The sequence below is a fragment of the Cheilinus undulatus genome, linkage group 5 (genome assembly GCF_018320785.1).
Source record: "Cheilinus undulatus linkage group 5, ASM1832078v1, whole genome shotgun sequence".
NCBI lineage: Eukaryota > Metazoa > Chordata > Actinopteri > Labriformes > Labridae > Cheilinus > Cheilinus undulatus.
Window position 1 is genome coordinate 26838149 of NC_054869.1, and position 12479 is coordinate 26850627.

At 39.7% G+C, this 12479-nt stretch overlaps 1 protein-coding gene across 1 annotated transcript; it reads left to right on the forward strand.

Moving 5' to 3' along the window:
- The first annotated feature begins 9756 nt into the window (after positions 1–9756).
- si:dkey-1k23.3 (heat shock protein beta-1) lies at positions 9757–12479 on the forward strand. Its single transcript, XM_041788236.1, has 3 exons — positions 9757–10773; positions 11160–11223; positions 11461–12479. Exons 1-3 carry the CDS (start codon positions 10416–10418, stop codon positions 11606–11608), a joined length of 570 nt encoding a protein of 189 aa, XP_041644170.1. The 5' UTR covers positions 9757–10415; the 3' UTR covers positions 11609–12479.

The window sequence follows — 12479 nt, forward strand, 5'->3', positions numbered from 1 at the left end:
AGCAAAAGGACAAGTAGCGATTATCTTCCTGTCATAAGAGCTCAGAGAAAATCTTCATCTATAAAAGACTGTGACCTCATGTGACCTGTTTTTAGCTGGCAGATAAAACTGCATCTCAAATATGACATGGCATCTGAAAATGACACACAATCAATGAATTAATCTCAAGATAATAAACTGTTATCATTTAAAAACCCTCCTTATGTGAGATAAAATGATGTAACTGAATAAATCAGATCTGAGTGTGAGAGGAGTATAAATGTGAACTTGATGATTAACCGTCACACCTTACTTCGTCTTGTGGAATCTGGAGGTTTGCTGATAATGGATAGGTCGACTTTTTTTGGCGGGTCATCGGTAGCTGACTACAGATCATGAGACAAGAGGTAAGGGGGCGATGGCTTGGGCTGGATATTTGTGTTGATTGGTTTTATCTTCAGATTTTTAACACTTTCATGTCTTCTACATATGTGGTTTTGATGGAATGGTTTCACATCAGTAAGGGAGTCATCCCGTACACTGCCACATACTGGCCAGCTGTAATATGAGAAGCCAAGCATCCTTCTATTCTGCTGGGGATTATTTTTCTAACATCAGGTTACACCTAAGGAGCAATTTTATTCAAAAGACACAATAAGGAGTAACGAAAACCCAAGAATAGTGTTGCCAGTTGATTAAAAATCAAATTAATTACAGCCCTAGTAATCAAATAATCCTAATGAATTGCTTATGTATAATTAATATGTGAAAGATTATAGAATTAATGATTGGCAGAATGAAAGAACGGAAATTTGGTACTTCTGAATGACATTTGAACTTTTTTTTAACAAACCTTTCAAGCCAGGACAGCCAGGATATTTCAATGGAAAAGACTGCAGATATTTAAAGTATTACCAGGACACCCTGTTAAATGTTTAAATGTTAAAGCATTTTAAAAACCTATTCATTTAAAATTAAACCAATTAATTTTTAGAAAATAAGGAACCAAAGGGATTAATTGTCTAAAAATGATCCGAATGAAAGGGGAAAAAAAGTAAAATAAATAAGTAAATAATACCCTATGCATCAGTTTAAACATTGGCAAAAAAAAAAAAAAAAAAAAAAATGAAAACACCAACACCAAAAGATTAACAAATAGGTCAACAGTGTAGAAATAATGATAATAATAATAATAATAATAATAATAATAATAATAATCCACCACTGAAACATTAAAAGTTCTTTCCCAAAATAATTTCTCAACAAAATGCAAAGAAAAGAATCTGTCCCCAAAATGAAGTTGCTGATACCTAAAGATGCTGAATAATTGTTCTATTATCAAATTAGAGGGCAATTAATTTAGGACTGGACTTCTTTATTTGCATGTGATTGCAAGATTACATTACAGCCATTATAAAATGTATCCATGAAACTCTCTTGACCAGACTAGGTCATGCTAACCATACTAGGAAACCTCCCATAAAAAGCGTTCAGGAAGGGCAGGACTTTAAAAAAAATTCTCAGAAGGTGATTGGATGAGTGTTCTGCCTGTCACAATCATTAGTCAGGCATGCACAGCTCCACTTGTAACCTGAGCTCAACAGGAAGGTGCTGCTGTAGTTCATGAACAGTGGAGCTTGTTGGTGGATAAACTCATGCTGAGGTCAGTCGAGAGAGAAACATCTTCTCTGTCAAAAGAAGCTATTGGTGTGTCTTTTTCCTCTTGTGTCAATAAACAAATGTGGCCCAGTTCTGATAAAACTACCATAGCTACATCTGAGCCCATGGCTTCACTGGCAGCAGCCATTGCATATACCAGCTTACAGTACAATTAAACTCAGTCGTCACTATTGCAAACTCATGCTGAAGTAGGTCAGGAGAAGGGTGAAAACATCTTGTCCTCCATGAAAAGCTTTCAGTGCTGTTTTTTGATCTCTATTTTCTGATATAATTACCACTATATATTAGCTACATCAGAACTAACGCTACACCAACAGCAGCCTTTGATACCCTCTCCCAGTACAGCTAAACCCCGCCCATAGCTACCGTCTTATCCTTTTTAAATGATGCTGATTGGATAGATCTGTTTTCAGTCCTGGCACAATGTTTCAGATTGGAGCTTAAACCTGTCATATCTGCTCTACAGGATTAGATTCATGCTCTTCAAACTTAAAAATCTTTAAGTAAAATTGTAGGAAAGGTGCAAAAGTTTTCAGACACCAGATTAATGAGAAATGTGTCTATAATAAGATCCGAGACATTTAGAAAATATTCCTAAATAAATGAGGATGTGGCTGTGAAAAACATCAAGTCTTGGTTTTTAATATTTTACACAGTGTAAACATGATTTATCTTTGATGAAGAGCTGGAAAAGCTTCAAACAAGTTGTTTTTTCAGACCTTGGACAAACTGCATGTGAAGAGGTCAAAATACACTGAGTCCCAGTTAATGCTAAATCTTTGGAGGTTAATGCAGTTGAAGATGCTTCTCCACAAAATGTCATGACTTTTTCTGATTAATGGCAAAGCAACAGATGTACTGGACAACCACTGAGCTGGGCTAAACTCTGCGAGGTGAAACATCCAAAGGACAAGAGAAGGTGCCGGAGAACCCAGAAATGCCACAGCCTTCATATTTCACCGCGAGGCTTCTCCTCTCCGCTCAGCCCCACCGTCTTTCTTCATCTTCCTCCTCACCCTCTTTCTCCTCATCATCCCCTTGTCCCTACGCGCTTCTGCTGATGGATGAGCTCATTTGCTACAAATCTCTTTCGAGTCAGACCGGGACACTGCCATAGCCTTTTTGCTACTTCAGCGGACGCTGATAGAGACCTCAGCATACAGATACAGTCTGTGTTCACATGAATGCACTCACTAAATGTTCCAGTACATAGAAAACCTCAATCTGTGAAGTGGTTTTAGCTTTTGGATTTCTACAAGCACCCAAGAGAAACAAATTCAAACTCAACACTGTTGTCAGCATTGCATTTGTCTTAAGAGCACCACAGAGAGCTGAATGAAAAGCATTGTAAATGCAATAACACAGAACAGGAAACTGCTCAAGATTAGATTGCCTTGTTTCCCTCTTCAGTGATTTACAGTGTTTATGAGGTTATTCTTGTTTACTGTTGTCAGAGAGGGAATAGACTGGCAACAGACTCAACTGAACCAATTCAGAAAAACGTTTCTACTATCAGCAGCATCGTCTTTATGTTAGATCAAAATTCTAGCATCACTTCATATTCTTCCAGTCTCTTTCCTGGCTGCAACAACTTGTAAAATCCCAAAATTTCCCTAGATAAGACACTCAATCCTGATGTGTCAGTTTTGATATGCGCCACGCATCTATTCACCGAGCAGGCAGCCTGCCTCAGCAACTGAGCCAGCCTCACAATAACTGTGATGAATGCAGTGTCCACAGGGACAAACCAGCCGTTTGACACTTCATCCCCTTTGATGCATTAGCTGCTAATATTGCGCAGATTCGCAGCGAGCTGTTTGAAGCCTCATGATCTGCTGTGACTGGCCTCTGCTGAGCTCTCCCCTGAGCATAGGTGACTGTAATCATCTTACAAATGGCAACATCTTACTTCAAATGCATTTATTAGCAGGAACAGGCTTCAGGGGGGGAATCAGACACAGCATCGGGGTAGTTGAGTAGGGAAAACTGACTTTCAAGATCCTCTGTAGCTCAAATTGCACTAATGGTAAAAGTAAACTGGGTCATAGTTGCGTTTCCGATCTTAAACTCTGAGTCCAGAATGTCTCATCTGGGCTGGAAAATTGTATTTAAGACACACTTGATGTGCATGAGTGCAGAGAAGGGGCAGTGCCGATTCAAAAGTAGATTGAGTGGCTGGACTAAAGGGTTGGTGTGGGTGGAAAGAAGGGTGAGATAGAAGCCATGCCTTAAAATGAAAGGGATCAAAGTATATACAGAAAGATATGGATGTATTGCTTGAGAGGGGCATTAGCAGTTCAAGGGAGGAAAAGCAAGGGGGACCAGGGAGGAAGACTTTATGATCTCTAGTGGCTGCCAGATGGGATGAGGATGAATCAGAAAAAAGATAACACAGTGAAGAACGAGAGTTTGAGTAACTTCAGATGAGCTTTTTATTTGCACAGGAAAACTGCAGGAAAACTTTTAAGCTAAATCTGATTCGAAGCATCATGATGGTTTGGTGAGTGATGTGTTAAGAGGAGTTGGAAGTATTACCACAGGGTAGAGATGTATTTAATGGACACATTTTCTCAATTCTGAAAACAGTGCTCCTTTTGGGCACAGTGCTGAATTCAGAATACAACTGAGCAAAACACTCGTATGTGTATAGAGTCATTATTGTTGCAAAACTCAGGAGAGCATTTTAAGGTTTTGGAGGCTTGAATTATTGATTTTGGAGTGTTTTGCAGGAATCTGTGACAAGCCATTCTGTAGAGCATTTGAGGTCAGGCACTTTCACTGGATAAGAAGGCCCAGCTTGCCATCTCCGTTCCAGTTCATCCCAAAGGTCCTCAATGGGGTTGAGGTCAGGGTTCTGTGTGGGCCAGTCAAGTTATTCCACACCAAACTCATCAAACCATGTCTTTATAGTCCTTGCTTTGTGCACTGGGGCAGTCATGTTGGAATAAAGAAGAGCCTTCCCCAAACTGTTGCCACAAAGTTGGAAGCATAGCATTGTCCAAAGTGTCTTGGTATGTCTTATCCCTCCTTCACCAAACTTAAGTCACAGTGCATTCAGGCAGGTAACATTCTCCTCGCAACCACCAAACCCAGACTCACCCATCTGACTGCCAAACAGAAGCATGATTCATCACTCCACAGAACACACTTCTACTGCTCCACAGTCTAGTGTGCTTTACATCACTCCATGAGTGTCTGTTGTCCCCAAATGCTTCCACTTTTTAATCACTCACGGTTAATTGTGGAATATCCAGCAGGGATGAAATTTCATGAACCCACTTATGGCAAAGGTGGCATCCATCACAGTACAATGTTTGAAGTCACCAAGCTCTTCAGAAAGATCCTTTTTAAATCACAAATGTTTGCAAACGTAGACTGCATGGCTAGATGCTTGAAAACATCATAATACCTATGGATGCTAAAACCAGTCATTGGATTCAAAATTGCAGCATAACAGTTGTTTTCTTGGCTGTTTTGCTTGTCTTCTTGCTTGTTGTTGAAGGATGCATTTTAAGACCAATTTAGACCAATTTAGAAAGCCATCCAATGTTGAAGGCTCAAAAAAATATGGCTCTTCTATTCAACTTCATGTAGTGTTACCTTTAGCATACCTTGTGAAGAATCTACCACAGCACCTTTTCCAGTGACATCCTCACTTCTTATTTGCACTATCAAGGGCTTTCTGACATGAAGTTCAAGCTATAATTGGAAATGCATGTGTAAATCGGACATGTTTTAATGTTCCAGTAAAATTTCAGTGTTTTAATAAGCCAGCATGCACAATATTGAGAACCTAAAACTAAAGCAGCTATACACTCATTGATTCAGCAATTATAACCTTCATTTATACTTTTGCTTTTCACATTCTGGTGTTTCATTGTGTCTGTCGGACAAAAAGTCAATCATTCTCTATTAGTTTCTGATACAACAGTGAATACTTCTGAGTGGCTGCATTATCTTTTTTTCTTTTTTTTTTTTAATCACAGATATATTTCACTCATAACTGAGATTACTGATGTCATAAAAACCATCAATCTCACTCTAAATACTGAGATTTGTTTTTTATAATGGCTGAAGTCAGCCAAAGCTTGCATGATAATTTTAGGCAGGATCCACTCTCTGTAGGTTAGCCTGCATGCAATCCATCTAAATGAAAAAAGAGGAAAAAGAAGCAAGATCAATAATCATTTTCTACAGTCCATTTATCTATCTTTTAATGCTCTGTCTCTTCAGTATCGTTACAGTCCATGAAGCTCAAAAACCAATGAGGAAAACTCTCAACCTACAAATAATGGAAATCAATCTTTAGTCAGATTGTGTTCAATTTTCTTTTCTTTTTTATGAACCACAAAGACAGATTAAAAAAAACGGAGAAGAGCATCCTCTAGATTGCAGAGCTGCTTGAATATGCCAAATATTAACATCCAGAAAAGATGGAATCCCTTATCATTATGCATTGCCATAATCATTTGTAAAATCTTTGCTGCATAACCAAAATTGACTTGAGAAAAATTAGGTTTTATGGTACAGATGTTTAACGTAACATTTCTCAGTCTTTTAGTCTCTGAAGGGGGCAATTATTATAACTTCTCATTTGAGCTCTGCATCAGCAGTCTATGTAGGCTACAAATGCTGGATCTTTTGATGGAAATTGCCATTGATTGGGAGCTGCAGTCTCTGATGACTTGGTCCCACCCAGTATATTCAATATAGAATTGTAATTAGCCTTACTTGAATCAGGTCAGCTGGAAAGGCCCCTTCTCCACTGTCAGGCCCCTCTCAAGGCCTGTAGTGAAACTTATGGAGCTCAGCAAAAGTTCAAGCAGGAAGACTGATTCACCCTTCATACCTCTCCCTTTTTCCATCATGTCTCTCTCCCCCCTCTGTTGATCAGCTGGGCGTTCACTCTCTTAACTACTCAGCTAATATGATTTTGCAACAACCTTGTTTGACCAATCATCCTGCACCTGTCAAATTTAATCTGTCATTCTTGCTTCCACAGTCAGCCTGTTGATTCAGTATGGATGCTGCAACCCTCCACCCCAGTCACCTCCACTCAGTTAATCAGCATCTTCACAGGTTTTCTGCTTATCTCATCCTGCAGAAGTCAGTCTCCTCCTCCAAGCTAACTCATTAGTTCCTGGTCCAGCTTCTCAGATGTCTACTCCACATCGGATCCTACATCCCTCATCAAAACCACCACCACCAGTGTCTAGACTCTATAGGGGATATCCTTCTCCTGCCATTTGCCTAACTACCCTTCCAAGTACATGAATATATCATGATGGAGTCTAATTGCCAAAGACTTGCACCTTTGTCTATCATTAAAATTTGTAAAATAAACTCTTATGCTATAGTTGATGGCATAATGAACTACCTCTCCTCTATCTCTCTGTCAGGCCCTCTCTACTGTCAAGCCCCCTTACAAGAGGCAGGCTTTGCTGCAGCCCTGAGACCCCCTGTGTCATTCTCTCTCATCATATGTCACTCTCCTTCAGAGCATTATCTGTGCACTTACCCCTACCCTAGCCTAACCCTTACCTGAATAGAGTAGTTTTAGTCAACATTAGATGTAACAGATGTGGTGCCCTGGTTATTTGTATCAGTAGCACAATGCCCAGGATTGTTGTTAATCACTCCCTGTTATCATATTGGACCCCCTCTATAATTTTTCTGGTTAAATTAAATTTATTTAGATGTTCTTTGTCACTTTAAACAGGATAAACTCACCTGCTTAAGCCTAATGAATCACAGGGCAATATTCGTTTTGGCCAGTAGGTGTCAGTAGTTGCACTGTTGTGTTGTCAACTGACGCTGCTCTCTTGGTTTTAGCAGGAAGTCTGCTCAGTTATATCACGTAACATTAGACGGTCTGCAAAGAAGCACTAGATGCTGCTTCTCATACAAGACTGTCTTTCTGTTGTGTTTGCTGGTGAGAGAGGAGTGCACAAGTTAGATTAGGTTTATCTACATGTGTGAAGTAAGTTTACATGTTGGAACTGTTGTTTTTTTCATAAAATGAGGATGCTAACTAGCGCTAGCATCTGAAGCTAATTTTTGCAAGTGTGGCGCACTAGCTGTGTTTAACATTTGGTAACTGATATGCCTGTTATGTTGTTAATATATACGATGTTTGCAAGATGTCACATGCATTACTAGTTAACAGAAATGTATTTTGTCATGAGTAAGCTGTACACTTCATGTCCAGTATTTACACTTAGTTTAGTTTGGAGACATTAAGCTAAGGCATATTGTTTCTTGAGTTATATGTAACTGTAAACTTAGGTTAAGCAGGAAATAAGCTCAGTTGTATCACATTAGACTGCAAAGAAGCACTAGATGCAGATTCTCAAACAAGACTGTCTTTCTGTTACATTTGCAGCTACCAAGGATGTAAATAAAAACACTTTTTTCTTATGGAACCACATTATAAGGGGTCTGACAGTGGAAGTCTGCAGTCAGATTGTCTAGGACAGGGGTCTCAAACTCATTTAGGGTAAGGGGCCGGATTTGCTCCAACGAGATGTCCTGTGGGCCAGACAATTTTTTAGCAATATCAATATGACCATCGATTGATATACAGGCTGCTGCAATGTTTATAAAGAGAAATTATCCAATATTAGATGCTGTACCATTTAATTAGTGCTGCATGTTTACACACAAAAAGGTTGATTAGCTGCTTTAGAAAGATAATTTATTTGCAAGTTATCTTTAAAGGTCAGGTAAAAATATGCTGCCCTTGTAACATATGACCATTTTTACTGATTTTAACATTTTTAGAATCCACTGATGATGAATTTACAAGACTGGAATATTAATTAGATATACATTCGCCATGACTGTTCATGGCTTTAAAACAGCAACCTGTTCATGAAACCTGATCCGAGCCCTTTTTCATCTGACCAGGGATCAGTGCACAGAGTCCAGAGAGGAGAATCAGAGAGAGAAAGGAGGAAGTGAGAGAGATACAAGGATCCTGCAGAGAGTCATCGCACTGCTGCGCTATTACTGCTGCAATATGAAATGATCATGGAACATTACCAGACGGAGATGTTTTAAAGCTCAATGCAAAGCTGGAACTACACTCCAGACATGGCTGCTGCACTGTGTCACTCCGCCCAGTCGTTACTCAAGAAATAGTTCAGAGTATTTGCTTCATGTGTTGTAATGTTACATAAGTATACGTTATTATTTCATAGCGTGGTGAATGTGCAAGTCACAACTTGTCCACGAGGGCGTTTTGGAGTTGTTGGATTGTGTATTTGATGAGTTTGATGAGGGAAAGCCGGAATACCGTCTGCTTACATTGAGTTGGCACAGCAGGTCCGAACTCGGCAGCGGCGATCTAAAAATAGCTCGCACCGACAACTAAAGGTAAAGGTAACCTATTACTAAGACTATAGGGGTTATGGCAATGGACGAATTTGCCAAAATGTTGAAGTATCCCTTTAATGCTTATTCATATTATGGATATAATATGAAACAAGCCTTTTGTTGGATTTAAAGCTGCAGTGTTGTTAATAGGAAGCAGAAACTGGTTGAATTTTGTAACTGAGGCTGTAGTGTGTGTGAGTAAAAGGCACGGGCCGCACTAACACTAAACTTTGATTTCAAGTGGGGGGCCCGCGGGCCACAAGTTTGAGACCCATGGTCTAGGGAGTATCAACCAGACCAGAGTACAAGTGTTAGTTTCTCAGCATTGTACAATAACACTAAAATGGTCATTTAGTATTTTGTGCTTTAAATTTTTGTAAATCTTAGCTGGGTGTGATGAAAAGCTTGAGCAGTAAGATGGCCCATGCCATGGACTTTGATGAGTCTTTTGATGGTAAGAAACAAAGGAAACAACAATGTTTCAGATTTTTTCAAAAGAAAAACTCCAGTAGCAAAGAAGTCCAAATTTAACCTCTCACAGCATGGTCAGAATCTGTGGCTGAGGCATCACTTTAATCTGTTTGTGCTCCAGTGGACAGTTCGCCAAAATCCCAGGGCACATGGCTCTAAAAATGAAACACTGACAAGTCTGTCACACTTGATAAAAGAGGGAACAATAATAATCCTGTTGAAACCACACAGTGAAAGAAAAATGGAGTGGAAGAAAGCTTTATATACTCAGTACACACACATGCCACTGAAACTTTCAGATAACCCCCACAAAAAAAAGCATTATGTGTCCTCAGCTTCTAGTAGAGGTATTTCATGCTCCAGACGAACTGCTGCAACTGTGTCCTTTGAGGGGTGAAACACAGGAGGGAGGGGACATTATCACTGACTCATGACAAGACTGAGGAGCCTAGTCACCGCTGACAGAATAGAGTTCACTGGGATGTGAGAGGAGCGGTCTTCAGGGAACAGATGCAACAGTCCAGTCACAAACAGCCTCAGACAACTGCTCGCTATTTACCATTGTAGGCTCAAAAGTTATAAATTACAACTAATTAGTCTGCTAGATATTTCAGGCCAGCAAGAGGTAACAGCCTCCAATTCCACACCCATCACCCCATGCCCAAGTCTCATGGGATCACTGAATGCTTAATGGGTGCCAGAGAGGCAGGAGTGGTATAAAAAGCCCCTCAGAGAGCTTTGTGTCTCTCGTCATTCTCAGCGTTGCTGAACATTTCCCTGACCCATGATGAGATTTTAACTGCATAAATTTAAGTAAGTCAACCCCATTAGTTCAGAAGTTACTTGCTGAGCTGCAGTTTTTTTTTTAACATTTCAAAAGAGTTTTTTCTGTGCCATTTAATTTAAGAAACATGAGCGTACAGACAAAAACAGAGCTGTCATGTGGAAGGGATGTCCCCTGGTACCCCCAGAGAAAACTGTGGCAGTCCGGCCGTCTTTTCAGTCAGGATGTTGGCCTGCTGCCTTTCCTGGAGCCTCGAGACCCTCGGTGGATGGATGTGGAGTGGCTCCAGAGGAGTTTGGCAGCCACTTACTGGCCGGGGTACATACCCGCACCAATGTTTGTGCCCTACATCTCTGCTTCGATGCATCATCCAGAACAGACCATGAGTAAGGAGCAGTACAAGTGGAGGGTCAGCCTGGACGTGGCTCACTTCTCCCCCTGTGAGATTAGTCTCAGTGTCACTGACGGATTCCTGCAGGTTGAAGGTACAGAACATTAATTTACTCAAGGTTCTTTTAATTAAACAGCTCTAAAAGTCCACTTTATTAACACAGCTAATTACTTTCACTCACAGGATAGTTCCTGCTCTTATTAAAACATGAATAATCCTGTCTATCTAATATTATCATCTCATAAAGTAACAGTTATATAAATAGAGTTCTCTCACAGCTGACAGAATAAATCCCTCAAAACTAAGCAAGGATGGAGAGGAAGCTGAATGTAACAAAATTAGAACGCTGCTTCAATAATGTGCATTGGGAAATTACCGCTCTGTGGCAGAAATTAATTTCTGTGTTGAGTGGTTTTCTCTGTGTTGCGTGATTCCTCTGTGTCCTCACATTCCTCCCCATAAACGGTAATCCATTCCTAGGGAAACACGAGGAGAGGCCAGACGAGCATGGATTTATTGCCAGATGTTTCACAAGGAAATACAGGTATGCAAAGTAAACACTGCTCTAAATACAGACCATGAAATATGCTCACGTTAATCCATTACAAACACCAGTCAGCGGTGGAGAATGCAGCACCAAAGGTTTTTTTTTAAACAGTTCTCAATCTGTAATGTGCTCACTGAGCTGAAAAATTACATATCATGTATATCAGTGTCAGAACATGAAAGCACCACCACTGTGCATGTAGAGACCTTGTGAACACACTTCTGTTGTTTTCAGGCTCCCAGCTGAGATTGATGTTTCCAAAATAGCATCCACTCTCTCTGTTGATGGTATCCTGACTGTGGAAGCTCCAGTTCCTGAATCCTCTGTTCCTACTGCTATCATCATTCCCATAAAGGTGACTGCTTCTAAAAAACGTATTTAGATTTTTAACCCTCTGAGACCTGGGCTTTCATTTGTTATGCATTTTTGATAAAGCTGATTGAGATTACTGGGACCTGGTAAGTATAAAAACTTAATATACTGCTGTGTGGCCTTCAGCACAACAAATACACTTAAAAATCAGAAACTTTTTCATTAAAGAGTTTAAGTTAACACTCTAAACACAGAGTGCATCATAGATGTAGAGAATATGATGCTGTCTCTTACCAAGTAATTCAAAAGACATGTTGGGTCAATGAGTGGAAACATTTATCCAGACTTTTATAACATATGGACAACATTCTGATTGTTTTCTGATAAGTTTATTATGGTATCCTCCTTGTTGATTAATAGAAATGGCTCAGTGTAGAACATTGCAGCTTGTTAGCTTTAGCATCAGAGCTCAAAATCCATGTATTTGTAGCGTTGCACGCTAGTGAACCTGATTATTATCCCCTATTCTTTGATGTGATACCAACTGTATCTATGGGGACAGTTGTTCATCCTATTGCTGGCTTAGAGGTAGCAACTTTCAAACAGAGGTAGCCACAGCACTGGTAAATACTGTCCTTTATTGTCTATTTCATCTAAAGAGAAATATGATAGGGTGAATTTAAACATTTAAACTAAGGAGGATATACTCATTGCTTAACTGTTAACGATGATTTCAAATCATCCAAGAGAATTTATTATCTTGTGAGTTCTTGTAAAATTTACATTTCAAAGCAGATGGATTTGCCTGATGGCAGTCAGGCAAATCCATTGAAGTTTAGCTGGGATGTAGCTAAAGTAAAGTGGCAGTTTTATCAGAACTTGACCACATATCTTTATAAAATAAAGAGCAAAGAACAGCAGTAAAAGCTTTTCATGATAGA

Bases quoted from the DNA above. Each gene is read 5' to 3' on its own strand.
- si:dkey-1k23.3 (XM_041788236.1), top strand. From the start codon at position 10,416: ATGAGCGTACAGACAAAAACAGAGCTGTCATGTGGAAGGGATGTCCCC. The intron at 10,774-11,159 runs GTACAGAACATT...ATCCATTCCTAG, and splicing joins CGGATTCCTGCAGGTTGAAG to GGAAACACGAGGAGAGGCCA. The intron at 11,224-11,460 runs GTATGCAAAGTA...TGTTGTTTTCAG, and splicing joins TGTTTCACAAGGAAATACAG to GCTCCCAGCTGAGATTGATG.